Consider the following 21,247-nt stretch of genomic DNA (forward strand, 5'->3'; position numbering starts at 1 on the left):
TTTTTTTAACACATTTAGTGGGCATTTGGGGAAATTTAATTAGAGCTTCCTGTGTTTTTGCAGCCTTATAAAGCTCCATTGAGATAAGTCCGTTGTCAAGCATAATAATAGATCACAAATATTTTACACATCAAAATGCTACTTTATTAATAAATCTACACACTTGGATTTATACACAAGATTGCAAAGTAATATAATGTTTTCCAACATATATTATAGTAAATTTCAACATTAGAATTGTGATTTAAAATTAATTTCTGTTCGGATTATCAGATTAATTCAGGCTTGCATTTTCACTAGCGATTGCGATGTATTAAAATATGGCTAGGAATCTTATCATCTGATTGGATATTACGGGAAGGAAATAGGAAAACCATCAATAAATTATAAAGGTAGATTTATTTGAAAACGTTGTTTATTTATTTGGGTTTACAACTTACAAATCTTAAATCATTATGTTTTTATATCACAGATAAATATTTAATTTAAAAGATATCGTAGTAAAGTTTTAATCACATTCATATATTAATTGTTTACTTTGTTAAAAGCAAATTAAAACAAACAATTGGTAATTCGTTATAGTTTCTGATTGACATACGTATTTACACAAAATTTTCAGAAAACAGAAAGCATTAGGCCTTGATTGAAGTGACTGAAACTAAACAATAAATGTGCCCAAGAAAACTAGGCACTCCATTGCTCTTAAGCAATTACTTTAAGATATTTAAACGAACGTAGCTGTATGTTTTTCAAATATGTTAAGAAGATAATATTAACAAATCTAAATGAAACATGATACAGAATAAGACACAAAATAAATAAAAGATAACGGTCACGACTAGGAACCAAACCAAGGAACTCTTGTCTTACCGGGACAGCACTCGACCATTGGGACCTAGTTATTAAACGTCATATTTGCCGATCTCATATTTGATATTCAGAATTAACAATATCACCGGACAACTATTTTTTTCTATTTTGTTCTGTGTCTTGTTCTGTTTCATGTTAGGATTAGATTTTTTAACATTATATTCTTTTTCAAACGTTGATAGGTATAACTTCCAAAAGTTAAAGAAAAGTTGTTCCAGTAAAAAAATTATTAAAAAGTTATTTTGATAACTTATTTGGCACCGTAGTTTTTAAATACAGATATCATAACGATTTACATAGGTTATTCTTTTTACACTGCTGATAGGACAGATGCCAGGGGATACACGATACCTAGGTATATTAGAAATATCTATCCACAAATCTCAAATAAATAAACTACCATAGTTAAATTAATGACATTATCATTTTCTTGCCAGTTAATGAATGGCTTTGAAATGTGCAGCTTTTTAATGAATATATTATACCAATTAAAAGTAACGTATATATATTTAAATAAAACACCACCACATCTAGGATATCTCCTCTATAAACAAATTAATGGCACTACAACATTCTTTATATAATATTTTTTTAAATATAAGTGAAATAAGGCATTTACTTGTCATTAAATTAACACTAGACATAATATGTATAAAAATCTACAAAAAATAATATTCGTATGAGTAACATACTTCTCTATATATCATGGCTAAACATTAGTTTTTGTAATATTTAAATACAGTTCTTTTTAAAAGAGTTGCTTAATATTTTTTTATAAATCTTAAGGGTTTGGGACAAACAACAACAAAAATATTTTTAAACTCCAAAAATAACGGTTCATTGCAAATTCAAAAGCCTAAATGATTCTTAAACTACTAGCTACAAAAATAAAAGTTAATTAAAAAAAAAACTTTACTAAAATAGAGCATCTACTATAAACAGCGAATGCAAGTTTATTTTTAATTTAGGAAAATGCAAGTTTTTACAATGGCCGAGTGTGCATAATAATTAAATATTGCGAATAGTTTTCATTTCTGTAATTTCAGAAAAGATATAAAATGGTCCCTACACAAATATTAAATCAACAAAACACCTATTGTTCTTTAACAAAATAACATCAGTTCTACGGCATACAACGTATGTACATCAAAAACACACAATTTAAATAATTTAAGCGTCTATCTGCACTTACAGCTTATAGCCAACTCGGTCCTAGACAACTTTCAATTATTCTCAGTGCGTCAGTCCGCCCCATAATCCTGAAGATAGTGGCCAGATCGGCCACGGCGCTGGTGTTCCTGTGACGACACTCCCACAAGTCCAATATAGCTTCAGTGGGAGAGCTTTTGGTAGCGAAGAAGTTGATATATCTGTCAACATTCAGTTTTTGAGCCAAAAGTCTCCAGTCATTACCCCTTGAATTTGGGGGATCTAAACAGCCGCATAATTGCTTCTTCACATTTTTAGGTAATCTGAACGGTGTTGAACTGTCAATCGTGCAGGCGTTTATTCCCTTATCATTCACTGTTAAGCTTTTTTGCCGCGCGGACGATTCATTATACTCGTCGATTACTCCGAGGGACCTCCCTGGTAATGTTTTACATTCCACGGCGTTCTCGGTTATGATCATGTTCAAATCACTATTCATGTAAGTTCTTCTATTCTGACGAATCGGTGAATTACAGGACGTGAAATCTTCTGCCGAAGAGATATTGAACGTCTGTTTGTACGACGGATTGAGTTTTTGACAGGCTATCACATTGAACTCTAAAACATTTATGGAATCTGTTTGCTCTAGTACGAATCCACAATGCAACGAATTCGAAGATGAGTTCCAGAGATGAGGAAATGGTATTTCTTGATAAAAACTAGACTTTGTTTTCCAGCCAAGTCCAACATCTTCGACACTCAGACACAAGTTGGATCCGCCGTCTTGAAACAACAAAGTTTTAGGTTTATCCATTAGCACGCCGCCTAAGCGAGCTTCTTGATCCGAACAATAATACAACGCGGCCGGGGTATCCTCGAATACATACACTCTAATATTAAAGTCTTTCGTAGGTCTAGAGTTTATCAGCGGTCCGAACACAGCGAGTTTCAACTTTTTCACAGATTTACCGTTTAGGCTTTCACCAACTAGAACGAAACTTCCTAAAGTTTCCGTCACTAAAAATACACTGTCAGCATCCAGTTGAGTGAAGACGGGAGTATTGATCGTTTCTTCTCCGAGGCTGACGATCTTCCTCCAAGATGGCTGGCCTTTGTGGTGCACATCTCTCTCTAGAGTAAGAAGAGAGAGGTTCCAAAAGCCGTGACGAAGACTGGCGCAGTGAGGGATTTGTACAATGACAGCTTTTCCGAGTTGCACGGATGCAGGACCCACTCGAATGACAGGACTTACCTGTGTGGCACCTGTTAAAGAAAATATGCAGTTTATATTGTGTACGAAAAAATATTTTTGATTTGGCTTAGATGAAATTACAAAATAAACATGTAAGATCTTACCTTCTGGAAGTTTCGGTCTGAATCTATCCTCTTTGACCAGAGAAATTGTCATACTATCTTTAATTGTTCTCGTGACCGCCCCTTCCGGCACTGAGATTGCCGCCCCAGCCCCTTCCAGTGCAAGCCGCCCCCCGGTGGGACCGACCACTTGACTGACGCTGCACGTCGAAGGAACGAGATCCCCGAAAATTCCTTGGATAGCCGGAGAACCTCCAGACATTGTTGTAAGGGTTACTTTGTCGGCAGCTGCGTCGTATGTTGAATCGGCTGTCGGGAGAAATATCTCATTAATTTAAGATAGGTGATAGCAGTTACAGTATAACTATACTAACATAATAAATACATATTTGCAAAATAATGAAACAAGATTATAATAATGTTACTCACAGCTCGTACAACAACTTGCTGATGACTGTTCTGAATCACTGTATGGTTTCTTGTCATAATTATCACTCTCGTTGGATGAATTCACAATTTGCATATCTATTGGTGTTGCATAACTGAAACAAAACAATGAATTATTAAAAGAATTTTTGTAAATTTGTACCACCAAATAAATTATTGTTATAAAATGCTCACCTGTTACTCAAATGCGGAACATCGTAATGATGCTCAGTCACACAACTGGACAAAGCAGCATTTGGTTGTTTAGACAAAAACGGTGGATATTCGTAGCAAGGCGGACCGTCTGAATGTTGCATCAAATCTGGTTGAAGGACCTTCTTATCCAAATCTTGAAAAAACTGCGGCCGAGCATCTGCAGTAACAAAAATAATTATAAGTTGACTGATGTGGTTCCGTACTCATTGCACAATACATTGTTGATATTTGTTTTCTTTACCTGTTCTAGGGTGATTGTAGAAAGATCGATCGCGGCCTTTCCTCTTTAGGTACCTGAACACCACGAAGGCAAACATGGCGAACACAACAACAGCAACTGCGAGGCCTATGGAGAGTGGTGTGATGTTCGAGACGGCTGCAACTGTTGACAAGACGCATTCGATCAATATTAAGAGCTAGCAGAGAAAATAAGATATTTATACTAGGTAATCAATAAACATTTCGTTATTTGTTTTACGTCTGTGAAGCTGGCTCCGTCACGGGTCGGTGATGAATCCACATTAACAGGGAGCAGTAAGAAAGCGTGTTAACGAGAACAATCCATTCCATATCTATTGGCGCCCGTACATTCTTACTGCATTAGGTTTACGTCGATTCTTTACCGAACCGTGAGGGCGCGGGGTAAGTTAGCACATGTATCAGGGTTTTGAGCTTATCAATTGTCGTAGCTTTCAATTCAACCATCCGAGGGGTGACTTAGAATTAGGAAGCAGATTCAGGTCGGCGGTGATGAAATTGAGTGACTTCCGGGAGCTCGTCACTCCTTCCGGAATTTTGGGGAGAGAATTTGGAATTTTATCTTTAACTAGACTGGTATCATTCCACTGACCCTAGATACCCCACTGCATTCCTGGCATTTAAAGGCAACCCCTTCCAGTAGGTACATATAAAATGCCTACCAGGGTAAGCAAGTACCTAGAGCTGTTTGATATACAGTAGGGACATTGGGGTGAATTGATTTTATAGGATATTTTGTGCTTTAAAAAACGATCCGTGTAGAATTGATCATGTTTATCATATTACTGATCGATTTTTCTATGCGATTTTCCCTTTGAACTTTGAACTTTTTTCTGATTCCATATTCATTTTTTATTGTTTTCGTTTTTTGATTTATTTATTATGTATAATTGACTTATATTTTTATTCTTATATCTGTGATTCATAATAATAATGTTAATTAACAATATATGTACTGATCCAAAGTTTTAAAATATAAAGTAGACAGTTAAATTTATATTGTTGTCAAGTTTAATTATTAACTCCATTTAATTTTTATTTTGTATTCAATTTTATATTCAACTAGCTGTACTCCGCCACGCGTTGCTGTAGCTTAGTCCGACTGTGCAGATAGAGAAACAATAGCGCGTGTTGCTTTTACGTCCAACAGATTTCGCTGTTTAAAAAAAACATGTTTTACCTGTGAAGGTGACATCGATATAATAGATAAGTATATAAAAACACGCGTATTAGAATAAAACGTCGTGTCAAAATTTCAAAGGAATCCTTGAAGAAGTTTCGGAGACTTAAGATTTTGAACAAACGACTATTTACATGTTTATTTATATAAGTAGATAGATAGATTATGTTGTTCATCAATTTATAAATACAGTTTATTTATAAAACGTTCTGCTGTGTAAGCTGTTTCGCTTTCTCGAAGCATTATCAACTGTGGATCAAAGTTTTATTTTACCGCGCGAGAGAAACTTTTTTTTTTCTTCTAAGTAAGGATTTTTTTGTAATAACTTGATACCTATTTGCGGCCAGCGCGAATTTACAATTTGAAAGTACTCGGTTATGGTGCATATTGGTTTCACAATAAGCAATTCTTTGTAGATATATATTCATGCTCGCGTCCTCAATCTCGGTGCTTAGCATATTTCTTAAATGGCTTGCATATGGACCTGACACAATGTGTAGGGTAGGTACATGCTCCATCCGATAACACGAAGTGACATGTCACCCAGACATGGTGCGGAGTGTTGCGGAAAATTTATTGTATCATTCCAAGTTTCCGACCCGCATGTCCAACACGTGTAGCATTGTATCGAATATTGGCTGATCCGCAGTCTGCGATATTATAATGGGTGCTTCTCTAAAGCTTCAATAATACGTCTTCTCGCAACAGATGCGAAATGGATTCAATTTCGCCTTTCAATCTTGTCGCCTGCGGGAAAAAGTTATTGGAGTTTCCGAGATTGAGAATTTTGCGGAAATATCGTCAAGAGTTGTACAGCATTTACGATTGCGGAAATGATGAAGAGACCTCCCAGACATTTGCTATATTTTAATACTGTCTACTATCAACTACTACCAACCGACTGCGACTGCTTATAGCAGGCTAAATCGATTATTTCCAAATGGGTAACGATTAATCGACTTTAATGAAAACTGTTTCCACTTTGTGATTATATTACAGTCCCTGTAACCAGTAACCAAGTTGGTACTAACTCGAAAAGCTGGTATCTAAATAGCGTTTATTAATTTCAGAGGGCACTGGGTGACAGATCTTACAATTAGTTTTAAAAGTTATAAAGACTTGAAATACTTGTTTGCTGTCGATCCATATCGCAATATTGTTAACTTCAAATCCGGTTCAACAAAGAATAGAACAAGCAAGGTTACTTATTCTTTAAAACACTTAAAAATTACACGCTGTACTGCCACAACACGTGAAGTTTATATAATGCGTATCTGGCTGCCAATTATGATTGTTTACTAGAATGTGCATCGGTAATAAGGGCTAACTAAGGCGTTAGGTATCTCGGTTACTAGTAGCTACTTATAGTTCGGGGTGTCCGTAACCGGGGCCATAACTTTGACCATATTTGACCGTTGCGAACTGTTTAGTATGCGCGCCGTACGCGCGGAGGAGTGCACGAGACACCGACATATTACTCGGAATCTGGGGGTGGTATTTTGAATAATTAATGAAGAGTATGAAAGATAAATGATAGGGGACCGGACACGGCCTCACAGAGAGGAAAACCACGATACAAGAGTTTTGAGCAAACACCAGAACCTGCCGGCAGCCAATAAACAGCTTCGCATGAAAACATTACCCCTTCGTTTGCATAAGTATGGGTAGCTGAAACATTATTAGCATTACAGCATAATCACAATGGTTTTATTTAATATTAATTGATATTTTCTGCTACGAATCAAAACAACTGACAATATTTATTGAATTCTTAAAGATGTGTTTAGCTGGAAAAGTATGTAAATAATTTACATCAAATGTAGCCATTATAATTCGCCGCGTAGTTAATTTATTCGATAGTTTAAAATAATAACGCGGTGCCCGCATAATTTAATGCATTATGTAATCGATAGAACATTAATGGAATGGCTGCTGCATAAAAGACTTTTATCAGATTCGCTGTACATGGCTTAATCCCCGATGACTAATAGGAGGGACATTTGTTATGATTGCATATCGCGTATTCATTAGTTCGCAAGCAAACAGTGGTAATCAGAATGTCAGGTTAAAATATGAGCGTTGTATTGATAAATAATCATGCAATCAGAAATAGTCTAGTAGCAAGTAGATGCTGGTACAATCAGTAGGTACAGTGGATTTACTGGCGATACGCGAACTCAAAGTTGTTTGCGTGATTTCCTATCTGGGATTCGATTTGTTTTCACTTTTCATCGTAACCAGTTATAACTTATCAGACAAAATTATAATTGATGCATTTGTGCAAGAAATATTAAGTAGTTTCCTGGAATTCATATAATTTAAAAACATTAAATGCGTCCTGATTTGAATATCAATAAATGATAGAAATTATAATTCTCATCGAGGTTTCAAGTGAAGGATCTATTTTTAGATTGATGACTTCTAACTGAACAGAAATTCCAGATTTAATAGCTTCTGCTAACTTCAATTCTATATCTAGAGTCATAAAATGGAAATGAATACATTAGTTATACAACAGTTTAAATTGATCGAGTCTAAAATGGCACAATTTTTATGTGATTTCGGATTCACGATCGTAAAAATATTTTTTTAAAAATTAAGAAGAAAACGTTGTTTATCATTAAATTTAAAGCAATGCTTTGATTTATCGAGATTATAAAAATATTCACTGTAATAATTCCTAAATTCCTCGATATAAAAGTACCTTTAAAACGCATAAATATTTCATGAAAATATGAATAAAAGCTTACGCGCGTTCATTATTCAAGTAACAAATGTATGACTCGAGGCTGTATTTGTATTGATTACACGCTTTAACGGTAGCTGCCGAAGATACGGGCAAGTGGCGGCCAGCAATAAGTAGGCAGACAAGTATCGTATTGAAGCTGGGAGAAGGGAGTAGGAGGGCTTGGAGCTGGATGGTTTGAGTCCCGACTATCGCCCCTACGACTTTTGTAGATTATTGTAATCACGCGACGTCATAAATCGTCATTATCTCCATTCTACATACACGTATTAATTACATACGCGGAATCGCCGATGATGAATTCTCGGGGTAGGCGCGAGAGTAATGAGAACCCGTAGTCTGCAGGCAGCAGTCTGCAGTCTGCAGTCTGCACGCAGCGGACTGAGAGCAGAACATTATTGATTATTCATTGCAATCTGATCGGAATAATCATTCGAGAACCTCCGTTCAATCATTCGTTTAAAAAGCTTTAGATACGTACATAATCGATTTGACGGCCTCCATGTTAAAGGAGAGAGGATCTGAACTAGCAAGCTGGAGGTCGCGGGTTCAAATCCCGGCGTGCGCAAGTAAATTTTATTTGATTAATTTGTGTTATTTCACAATAGTTCCAGAGTGGAAAATACTCAAAAGATACCCCAATCGGGGATGTAATATTTATATTGACGGTTAGGAGCAGTTGGGACTCTTGTGCAGTTTCACATTTAAAAAAATCCTTGTGTTTTCGATTATATTTATTCAGGAGTGAAATATCACACTATTCTGTTCTCATAATCATTTCATACGGTTATTGTAAAATATGTATTTTTAAAATGCTGCATCAACACTAAAATTAGCTACAGTTTAATAATCTGAAGCTTTCCTGGCCAAACCGTTTCAAAAACTAAATTCCGTTGATTCAGCACTCTTATATTACTTGGTTTTCATCGTGACCTTTTTTTTCAAACAAACAATTTGAGTTTCCCAAAAAATCTCACATTACTTTATTATTATTGGAAAGATTTGAGTTGTTCTAAGGGATCATAAAATAATGGTATTTTTCTCATCTTGAACTTTTCAACTTTTGATACACGTCTGTCGAGTTCCTGAAACCTGAAACCGCAAATGTCACGTGTCTAAACTTCGCAAATTATTATGGACAGAAATCTTTTCGCCGAAATTTTATTGGCGTCAGATTCCTTCGTTTCAATTCTGATTGTACTGAAATTGAACATTTCTGACAAACTTTTTGACGTTGGCCAAGTCTACATAAATTAAAAAAATTTGTTTTGAAAACTTATTAAAAATTGACGCTTTCGAAAAATTACCCACATACTAACATAATAACCCTTTTAGCACCGCACTTTTAATTCCACATATAGACCATATTTTAAACTTTATAACACCAACAAAATTATACAGTGTAATTTTTTTTTTGCTTACTAATTTAGATTTATTTCTAATTTGTTTTTTATTATTTTTAGGTCTCAAAGGGTTGTTTTTTATTAGTCAGGAAAAAACCTATCGCAGAAAAAAAAAACCATTTACAGTGTACCGTAATTAAAAAATAACATTAAAAAAACATTCAAATAATAATAGAACCCAGTCCAAGCAAAACCAGTCAAAACGGGCTCATTATATTTACAGTATTTGTTGCTGGAATAAAGGTTGCGAGGTAGCATAATGTTTAACAAGCAATACAAAAATATGGGGAGATCTGTTTGACAAAATCAAGAGATAAAAAAAAATTGTTCGTGTTCGTCAGGAGGAACTTTGGTATTTGATACAAAAAAAAACATAAAAGTAACATATTAGGCCAAATAATATAATAGGATAAAAATAATAATTGCGTCGTTTTGTGCAAAATTATCTGAAGGGCGCTGTAAAAATATATAATACATTTCAACAATGATCTATGTTATTACTAATTATATATGGAGATAATATACAGTACCATACTTCTGGTAGGTCAATTGAGACTAATTGTTCGTTGAGTCACTGTGTTGCTCATTGGAACAGAAAGATCATTTTTGCCGTTACTTCTAGTCTTATGTTTGTGTTCGATGGTTTTAATGTTTAGTTTTACTTTTACGAACATGCATATGAATAATAAAGAGACATCGAATTCAGAAACAAATACAAACATTTTTCCTCCTGATCGTACGACGGGTGTCAAGTTTCCCCGATCTGGAGACAACGAGGGTAAGACTATAAATACATGAAAAACAAAGGGACAGAAGTACTTTCCGCGCCTCGGCACTAATTATTATATGCGAACAATATTTGTTGACATCAGTCGATGATGTAAATATGGGGCGAGCGGTAACATTATTCTACTAGCGCTTCCAAATCGAGTCTAATTAAAACGGTATCACCACACGCATGCGCCCGTGCACCTTGGTGTTGATACATTTACTTCCAGTGTCCTCGTATACATTTCACTTCCAAATAACCTACCGCCACGGATCCTTAGCCCAACATACTAACGCTATTATTGTCCCTAATAAATTGCTCCGTAATTCGAATGGGTACTCTGTTCTCCGTTGTCACGAATTTGATTGAAATGGATAAATAAATAAAAATACACGACTGCGGCATCCCCAAATATCTCCAAATATGTGTTTGTCGTGTTCCCATTTGTAGAGGAGTCAAGTTGAGCCGTCTGTTTATTTGACAGAGAAAGTGGCGCTTTCCGTTATACGAAAATCGAATTATTTTAACCTGCATGGAAAATTGAGTTAGGAAATTGTGCCGCCGAGGAAACTACGGAATAAGGGGAAGCCTGTGGAACACATTGTAATATGTGAGGCGAATAAAATATCTTCAAGGACACAAACATTTAGAAATAGGTTCATGAAATACGAATGAATAAAGCAAATAAAATTCATGATTCTGCTTAGGTAAAACTTTATTTCAAGATTATAGCTAATTCATTGTTCTTAGGTTAATTAAAACCGTTTTCAATTTACGAGTGTATCAAGGCCTATAGATGCCAATATACATAATCCACCTTAAATCTTCTCCTTCCTAACGTCTTAATAGAGCCAGCTGCTCAGAAGAGGGTACCATTACCCATCTGGGTTCAAGGGGACGCTCAATATTTTAAATAGTGCAGTAAATCAAGTCATTGCATGACGCCCAAGTATTCCCGCTCGACTTCTCTCGCCTGACAACTTTACTGCTACTAATTATACCGCGTGACCTATCTGCATACGTTTAAGGCCTACGCCGAGTCGGATTTACACTGAGAAAACATTGCAAATGTGCACTTAAACAATATTTATTGTCGCCCCAATTAAAAGGGAACATTCTTGCGCCGACAAACAAAGATAGATGGAAGACTTCGAGCGGGCGTGGTACGCGCTACTACCGCGATACCAGTGGGTAGTAGGTAGTAGGGATACTCATTTGCATGCAGCCACACGCCGTACGGCTGGCGAATGCTCAAGCTCATGCTCTTGCTCATGCTGATGCTCATGCTCTTGATGCTTAGTTATAAATAAATAAACATCACCTTTAAATAACTAACAGCATCCACATTTGGCTCTTCGCACAGCTATTCGGAAAAATGCTAGCATACCTAAGCATTCTCGGACTCTCGGATTAGATTTAATTTAATTAGATATGAAACTCCAAAACATGTCTTTATCATTGTCCACGGAAATTTATAAAACACAATCCATCAAACCCATCCTGCAAAGAGGAATGAACCCTAAATATTACATGAAGAGTTGTATTTGACGGATATCATGGATGTCAAAATTAGCGTCGGTTGTGTACGAGGTAAAAAAGTCTTATGGAATATGAAAACAATTGAAACAAGCGACCCCTAGGACGAGAGAGGTATCTGTCTAGCGCCACTACCAGTCATAGTCGCTCTTGTGATCATAATGGATCAAGAACAAAACAAAATGTCACACAACACCCTCCTGCTTCCTGCGCCCCTGTCTCCTGTCGCGCATGCTGCAACCATGGGAGCCGCGTACACGTCAGAAGGGATGAAGAGACATCAAAAGGCTACCAGCATCGTCCATTGTATCCATCCATAAAGGAAGAATTGAAGAAATGTTTACTAGGGAATGAAACATGATAGTAAAAACATAAAGAGCACCGTCTGGGGATAACAGAGCAATCTTTCAGAAAATCTCGTCAACAATAAAAAAATATTGTATAAATCGTTTCTCGTATCTCGATGGAATACAAACGAAACAAAAGCATTCAGATATACAGCGTGGCTGTCGGGAGTAGGTATTTCAGAAAATGTGCTTTAGAAATAACATAGAACCGTATCCCAAGAAGAAGCTTATTAAAAATTATCTCTTAATTTTTAAATTCGAGAGATTAAGTTTTTACCTTTTTATAAATTATTACGATGAAAACATTCGTTATCTAAGCGGTTTGATTATATGCTTAAATAGCATTTCAAACTTGTGTCATGGTACACATATTTTACATTAAGTATGCGTAATTCAAGAAAAATGTTTAATGGGTTGCATGCCAAAACTTATTATTATTGATACGTTACAAAAAAAATGAGTTTGAGGTAAATATTTCCGAATACAGGGAAAAGCTTTGCACAGTAACGCGATGCGTGTTTTCTTTCCGTCTGAAATGATTAATTGCCTCGGCAGCAAAGGAAAGGGGTAATCAAGATCTTTATATCCAGACAAAAAGCCATCAGGACAAAGAACGCCACTATCTCGTGTGAGTGAGTGTATGGATGTATGTTGGATTGCCGTATGATATTTTCTGGCTGCCAGAATCCGCCCAATCCGTGTACAGAAAGAGGGATGGCGGAGACATGACAATGACACAAGCGGATGCAGGACATCATGTCACCCGCTAACAGGCCAGGGGCAAAACACTGGGCCCAAGTATGTTTTAAAAATGAGAAACCTCATGTCATACTTGGATACGTTAGATAACCCAGAACCAGGATTTTAAAACATCCGTTGAGAGTGAAGAAAACTAAAAGTTGGCAAATCTTCTCACTTCTCGATCTGTTCAGATATAACATTTGATAAGAGAGAGCTATACATTTCTAATCTCAATAAAATTATTGATGATTTTGCTATCCTTTTGAGAGTGTGAATTGTTAATCCAAGCTCTATAGAAAAATGACACTACTTCCCCATTTTTCTCAAGGGATAATTTTAGAAAAAAAAAATTGAAATAAATGAAAACTCACCAAATATTTTAGTATTTCACAAGTGTCCAAAAAATACATTAATTCGTTGGTGTAGGTGTGGGCATAGTGGCGTCAAAATAACCCATTCCAACCCTCTTGCCTAATATCAAGCTTAGTGACGTATCTATCTTGATTAATAATATAATAAACTTTTTTGAAATATCTCTATCGCTTTATAAATCATTACCGCTGATCCTTTTTAATTGCTATTTTCCATCGCTAGACAGTAACCATGTTATGTCATCGTGATATTTTTACCATCTTTGTATTGTGTAACTTGAATTTATTTAAGTTGTATCTGATTTGTATGCTTTATTTATACCTTTCGTTGACCTTGAATAAAACGCCAAAACGTTGATCATGTAGGGGAGGATTCATTTATCAATTTATTATGGTGCTTACTACGCAATTTGTGGTTGGCATTAAAATAACGAGTAATGATGACTCGCAATACTAAAAGATTTTTACCCAGCGCCGTTGATTTCAGCAAAAAAGGTGCTTCAAGAAAATCGAAATGCTGTAAGAATTTTCCTCCATAGGTATATTTATTATAATATGATATATTCAATTTATGAAAACACGTCCCTTATAATAAAATATTATGTTTTACATTTTTTGGCGTAGATTAGAACTATCAAGATTTCATTGTCAGTTTTATAAAAGTGTTCAAAGTTTTTTCAATTAATAAATTAAAATTTGTAATTCGAAATGGAGTGGTTTCTAAAAAAAACAACCCTGGGTGATAGAATAACTGAAAAAAACATTATTTCTGTTTTAATTAGGTTCTGAATATATTCCCCTGAAAAAAAATTTCAAGAAATTATAACAAAATGACAATCAGTAATTTCTTACCCCAATAATTTCTCTCACCAATATTTTTTTAAAGTATATACCGCACAAGGGTCCCAACTAGTCCCAACAGTCTGGAGCTAGTAAGACTATGGCATCCCCAATTGGGGTATGTTGTGAGACTGAAGGTAATAGGGCAGGGAAGGAGATGGGGACACAGAGATAGGGAAGTACCTGGCTGTTCAGATCTGGTCCCCAAACATAGCTAAAGCCATTTCAATTAACAATGCAATGCTGAATGGTGTACTTACACCACGACGATACAAAAATATCATCCACCCTGGAACGTGCCGCAAATACACCTTATATTATTTTTAATGATTTAATCATAAAAAAACACGAATTAATGAAACAAAATTTTCTTGCTCAAGCCGGGATTTGAACCCGAGACCTCCGGATTGCCAGTTGAGAGCCTTACCAAATAGAGGCCGGCAATAAATAATTTCATATGGCAATCATTCCAGGTTCTTAGATTTGCGTAACAGGTAGTATATTTTCAGGAATCCTGAATTTGAAAACTTACGTAGATAACGTGATAATCATAAATGAGTATTTCTCAAAAAAAGTGTACATTTTGGAAAAATAAAGTGTGCCTAGAAACAGTTCAAAAATTACACATGTTTTTAATTAATCATACAAAAAAAAATATGCACCATTTTGTAGAATAAATATTACACTTTAACATATCGAAGAATAAACATTACAATCGTATTAATTCGCAAATATTTTAATTTTTTAAAAAATATCGATTTTTACCTTCCATACAAAATAAAATTGCCACCCTACCCACCTCATTTGTTTATACTTCATAAAATGCGATAATAACGTTATAATTTGTGATTTTTTGTAAGTTTTAGGGTCTTAATTAAATGTAGTTTCTGTACAAAGTAATTTTCTATGGGGTTTCATAATAAATTAATAATTTATGCACAAAAAACAAAATGAGACATAGTCATTTACTTTTTAGTAACTACTCTTTAGTTACGTTTTATTAGTACTTCCACCGTAATTTTTGAACCCATTTGTAAAATTTAACATGGGCAACACTAGCCTCTTTCTGATTAGTTGTTGGTCTGACTTCTCCGCCATAACATTAATTGTTAAAATCAGTAACAACGTGTTTCTTTAGTGGGACCACTATTTCGTAACAGGAAATATTATAGCCTTTTTTCACAAAACGGTAAGTCTTTTTCTACTCATCTTTTTGTAATATGTGCGGAACGAACATTGCTAAGCTTACATATTAACACTTTTAAATTTTATCAAACCATTGACTTTTTATAACATAAATTCTTATTACAATTTCGTAACGTTTGTTATGAATTTCGTAACGTAACGAAAAAGTTCAATGTAAAGCTGAGTGTACACAGTTACAACGTGATTAAGAAAACGTAAGTATATTGTTAGTGTGTCTAGCATTTTTATGAAAGTCTTATCTAAGTTTGGTAATAATGTAATATATTATGCACAATGCACAAATATACATATGTATTTAGATATAATAGGAAAAAAATAAAATTTATTATACCATAGAGCAGATCTGTTGATGGCGCTGGAAAGTAGGTAGGTTGTAATACATAGGATGCGCTGGAAATTCCTGATGGTCAATGGCAGAGCAGGTTTCGTCGGACTTGTATGTTTTATCATCGCGATTATATGGCATTATACATAATGACAAGTACTTGAAGATCAAGCTGAGCCGTCCAATACTGGTTTTATTTTAAATAAGCTTTAGGCACTCATACACACTATCCGTTCTACAGGCGCTCTATACAATATTTATAAGTGCCTTAAGTTTTTTATAAAAGCTTATTTAAATATAAATTTATTTTTATTTACTCTGATAAAACCATAACTACAGCATAACTTTTTTTTAGGAATGCCCCCAAAAACGAATGCCGAAAGGCAAAAAGCTTACAGAGAAAGACTGAAAAAGGAAAAGCCAAATAAATATGAGGAAATCCGAATTAAGCATTTAACAAAAGTTAAAGAAAATATCAAAAAGAAAAAAGAAATTCTTACAGAAGAAGAAAAAGAAGAGCTACGAGCAAAGTGGAGACAAGCCAATGATAAAAGAGCTGAAAGAAAGAAAATGGCTAATCCTATGACACAAGACAATAATACATTTGAAGATAGAAAAAATGATAAAAAAATCCTAAAGGAAAGACTACAAAAGCTGACTGAAGAAAATACTCGATTAAAAAGTCGAAATAAGAATTTAAGACAGTGCTGTAATCGGATGAAAAGGCAAGTGAACATTCTGAAAATATTATTGCATAAACAAACTAAAACTAATAATGATGCTATTTCCATTGAAACTACTGAAACTCCACGGTGTGACGATACACCATTAACGAAATCAAATAGTTTTTTAGAAGAAACTTTACCAAATGTGTCCACGCCAGAAAAAGATAAGGTGAAAAGAAAGCTAATTTTGCTAAATACAATTACAGATTCTTTAAAGACAGAGTTCAATAAAGCAGATCCCATAGAAAAGAAAGTACTAAAAAAAGTAGCTACAAACCAAATAGTAAATAAACACAAATTAAAAACAGCTATTTCTAATGTTCTTGGGCTGAAAGGAAGAATTAGAATGACGAAATCAAGTAACCAAATTAAAAAGAAATACCAGAAAGAAATCAAAGATTTCTTTGAAAGAGAAGATGTAAGTAGATCTAGCGCGGGAAAAAACGAGTGCATAACGAGAAACAAAGAAAAAGTACAAAAGCGATATTTAATTGAACCAATATACAAGCTCTACAGAAAATACAGGACAGAAGGTGGTAAAGCATCTATACAAACTTTTTATCGGTTCCGACCGTTCTCCGTTGTGAAACCAAGACTTCAAGATAGGAATACTTGTGCTTGCATAAAGCATTGCAATTTATCTTTCAAAGCAAAATCGTTGAAGAAGCTAGGTTTGCTTCAAACATCTGACATTGATGAACTTATGAAAAATGTCACTTGCAGCAAATGTTTCAAATGCATGTACTCCGAGTGTTCTGAATGCAAAGATAAGAAACCAGATATTGATTTGACCATAAATGAAGATAGTCCCGTGCAGTGGCTTCAATGGAAAATGGGAATACATATCTATACTAAAATTGGAATAAAGAAATCTGAAGAAAAGCAGACAAAGAAGTATTCAAAACAAGTAGTGAAAGGAACTGTGATTACATTAGTTAAAGAATTTCAAGATGATGTACAAAAATTTAAAACTCATTACTTCAATGTTTTGCATCAGTACCTAGCATGGAAAAAGTGTATTGAAAACCTTGATGAAGACGAAGCTGCATTGATTTGTGATTTTTCAGAAAACTTTTCATGCAAGCAGTCGGAAGAAATTCAGGCTGTACACTTCGGAGGATCCAGGAATCAGGTCACATTGCACACTTGCGTACTTTACAGAAAAAATGTGAATCCCAAATCCATATGCTCCATATCCCCAAATAATGAACATGGTCCTGGAGCAATCTGGGCTCATTTGGATCCAATAATGAAACTATGCAAATACTTTAACATTAAAAAGATTCATATCTTTTCTGATAGTCCTGCAACTCAGTACCGCCAAAAACATAATTTCTTTTTGTTCCAAAAAAATATAAAAGATTACGGATTTAAATATGCAACTTGGAATTTCTTTGAAGCCTCTCATGGAAAAGGCCCAGCTGATGGGGTTGGTGGAGCATTGAAACGACAACTTGACAATCATATTTCACACGGCAATGATATAACCAACGCAAAAGAAGCATATGACTATTTAATGGTTAATAGCAAAGTAAAAATGTTTTATATAAATGAAAACGACATTCAAAAGATGACCAAAATGATACCTGAAAACATTGTTCCTATAAAAGGTACAATGAAGCTGCATCAAATTTCAACGGATGGCAACACGTCAATTAAATATAAATTGCTGAGCTGCTTTGATTGCAATAAAAATATCTGTTGCAATTGTTACTACACAAAAGAACACGAACTTCTATCCAACACCCTATCAGAACCAAAAGCACAATGTAGTTACATACGTCAAGCCTTGAAAAAACAATACCCACCAGCTAAAAGATTCAAAAGAACAAATAGTTCTACTACGACCGAAAGTGATATCAGTTTAATTTTACGTAGTGATTCAAATCTAATAGATATGGAATTTGAGAATGAAGGTCATTTAAAGATAACAGATGACGGAGAGAGTTTTAAAAACATAGGAGTGAAAGTTGATTTGAGATTAGATATTAAAGAGAAAACGCATTTTAGGATCAAAGACAAGGAAACGCAGGTAAAAATCTAATAATACCCCTTAGAATTCTGAAATTTCGAATAGTATCAATGGGATTATTAATAAAATACACTTCAATGATTATTTTTTTAATTTTTAGGACTCATCAAATAAGGAAAAAGGCAAGAAACGAAAACCCACAGAAAAAGAAAAAGCAACAATGTCATCTTCATCAAAACTTATATCTGCAAACCGTACTTTCTATGATACTGAAATAAAATGCCTCAAAGAAGAAGGATTAATAACTGAAGACGAAACATATTCTACACAACACGATGAAGAAAAAATAAAAAATAAAGGAAAAGGAAAAGGAAAAACAACAGTAAAACACCAACAAGTTATAGAAGAACAAAAATATCCCATTGATATAATACAAACAGATGACACAGAAAAACAAAGTAAAGAAATAAAAAGTCATATGATAGAAGGGTTAACCACTGATTTAAATTCAATGCCAATAATTTTTTTCGACGATTTAGTAACTGACGAAGTTATAATTACAGTTGATAAATATTTGTCGGATGCAATAACATTTAATGAAGCAGAATTTAATTTCAATAATTTTGATGACAACATCGGAGATGTTATAATAGGAAATAATAATGCCATAGAAAATAACACTGATATTGAAAATATGAATAATGAAAATGAAATTGAAGATTCTCACAAAATCAAAGATAAACCATGTGGAGTGACTATTCTTAAAAACGAAAAACTGGAAAATATCCATACAAAAAAGAAAGTGGTTCGTAAGGGCCTTATCTCTAAATCTCTATCACTAAATGACTATATTCATGCGCCAAAGCGGAGTGATAAACCAAAGACTGAAAAACTGACTGTGAAACCAAATGTGTCTTGGAAAGATTTCAATTATTATAAAGATGAGGAAGAAATTTATAAAACGCTAATGGATAGTGATTCAAACTAAATAATTGTATGTTATTAAATTTTTAATAGTTTAAACAGTGCCTGTTCTTTAACTTCTTAAGATTTGTTGAATATCGTGTTAGGTACTTAAATTTGGGAGCTGATAATTTGATTAAAAAAAAAATATTTGTACTCCCTTGTTTTTTTTAAGCCCCTTACAACGGGTATAACAAAATACAAGTATTTGGGTCGTGAGTTTATGTATGTTTGTAGTATGTACAATAAATAAAAAAGTAAAGGATAATTACTTACATTTAAAAAAGACGACAACAAATTAAATTTAATAAATAATAAAAAAAGTAAAATAAAATTTGCCATTGTGTAAACAAGCCTTATGTTTACTATTTAGTTACGTCTTATGACTATTTCGTAACACTATTTCGTAACTACATTTTCGTTACGTACATTTATTTTGAGAAATACTCAAATAGTGATTTTTCCCGTTTGATTCATTTTAAGACGTTTATTATAACATACAAAAAACATGTGTCTTTGTCATTAACAAAAATATGAATGTATTTCGATACCATTGTACAATTCCGTCAATTATAAATTTTATTTATTGCATCTCACTATACATAAAACACGTTTTTTTCACATAAATTGGGCCTAATAATATCATGTCTCATGTTCGTGTATTCTCGTACAAAAATATACTATAACAAGCAGAAAAAGAGGCCGGATAAATAAATGCATCAAAAATAAAACTATTCTACTTTCGTGGAAATGATAACGATTTTCAGAAAATTTGGATATTCGGACTATCGTTTTTTCTCTTTGGATTCATGTTGAAAATCCCTGACACAGTCACATTTTTTCTCCCATATCGAATCATACAATGTCCATTTTTATTGCGAATTTTTGTCATACCGAAAACGTGCAAAATTCTACTATTGGAAATGGCAAATAGTTTGTTGGCAAATTTGTATACGGTGACAAAGAACTTCTGTTGTAGATTGAAAATAAATTAAAAATATTTCAACTCAGCTCACTTTTTTCGCATATGACGAGAGTGATTATTGAGGAAGACTTTGTTTTTAGAAAAAAATAATTTATCGAAGGAACTAGGGTTAAACATGGTTTTAAAAGAATTACTCAAGGTAATTAAGAAGGTAGAAATTAAATTATTAATTTCTTTTCCAAATATTTTAGTTTATATTCTGTGTCTGAACCTCAACACTTTAAAAGGTTTGTGGTATTTTTAATAATGGCCGGCGAACATCGAACAACAATTATTATTATTTTTTACCTATTTGTAATTTTAAGTTTAAAAAATACTAATAATAATTATATTTACAGCTTGGTTTGCATTCATGATTTTGAATGTACATTATTAATTGGTATAGTTATTATGGTTTCTGGCAAAGGATTATTATATTTCATCACTTTGTAGAAAAATCAGTTTTGGGAATTGGCTTTGTCCTTTTTGGTAGTCTGATCTCATGGCACGTTCTTGTGTTACGTCTTTAAATGTCTTCGTGTACGATTTTGATGAAAAGTATTTTGGAAACACATTTTGTATTACCAGTCAAATAAATGTGTATTTAAATTAACATGATCATGATGCAATAAAAAACTAAATCACATAGGTACCTATCAAATTATAATAATGCAAAAAGAGCATTTTTCGAACTCTACGTATAAAATTGAATTGAATTAACGAATATTTTCGTTACTGACAGTAAAATTTTAGGAGATGTCAAAGGAATTTGGCCAGCTTCGTTGCTTGATTTTTTTTCTCCATTATTATCGACAAGCGTTATTATCCCAGTATCCAGCTACATTTAGAAATAAAGAAAAATCATTTTTCACATTTGGCTTTGACATCTTTCGAGAATCGGTTAGCAAAAAACCAGGGATAATTAT

The 21,247-nt window shown here is 33.9% G+C and overlaps 2 protein-coding genes across 2 annotated transcripts in view; one reads left to right on the forward strand and one right to left on the reverse strand.

Moving 5' to 3' along the window:
- Positions 1 to 1,639: 1,639 nt before the first annotated feature.
- LOC149426372 (netrin receptor UNC5B-like) overlaps positions 1,640 to 21,247 on the reverse strand; it is a 63,107-nt gene continuing 43,499 nt past the window's right edge. The window contains exons 9-13 of the mRNA XM_089650916.1: positions 4,217 to 4,357; positions 3,955 to 4,132; positions 3,763 to 3,875; positions 3,376 to 3,642; positions 1,640 to 3,282 (exon numbers count right to left, since the gene is read on the reverse strand). Coding sequence (XP_089507042.1) covers positions 2,066 to 3,282; positions 3,376 to 3,642; positions 3,763 to 3,875; positions 3,955 to 4,132; positions 4,217 to 4,357 — 1,916 coding nt within the window. The 3' untranslated portion in view covers positions 1,640 to 2,065. The remainder of the gene's footprint in view (positions 3,283 to 3,375; positions 3,643 to 3,762; positions 3,876 to 3,954; positions 4,133 to 4,216; positions 4,358 to 21,247) is intronic.
- On the forward strand, positions 16,675 to 19,725 carry LOC149426373 (uncharacterized). Its single transcript, XM_089650928.1, has 2 exons — positions 16,675 to 18,454; positions 18,555 to 19,725. The coding sequence occupies exons 1-2, from the start codon at positions 16,769 to 16,771 to the stop codon at positions 19,380 to 19,382; spliced, it is 2,514 nt and encodes an 837-aa protein (XP_089507054.1). The 5' UTR covers positions 16,675 to 16,768; the 3' UTR covers positions 19,383 to 19,725.

Source organism: Hesperophylax consimilis, chromosome 1 (assembly GCF_061612785.1).
Source record: "Hesperophylax consimilis isolate HC1 chromosome 1, BYU_Hcon_1.0, whole genome shotgun sequence".
Lineage (NCBI taxonomy): Eukaryota > Metazoa > Arthropoda > Insecta > Trichoptera > Limnephilidae > Hesperophylax > Hesperophylax consimilis.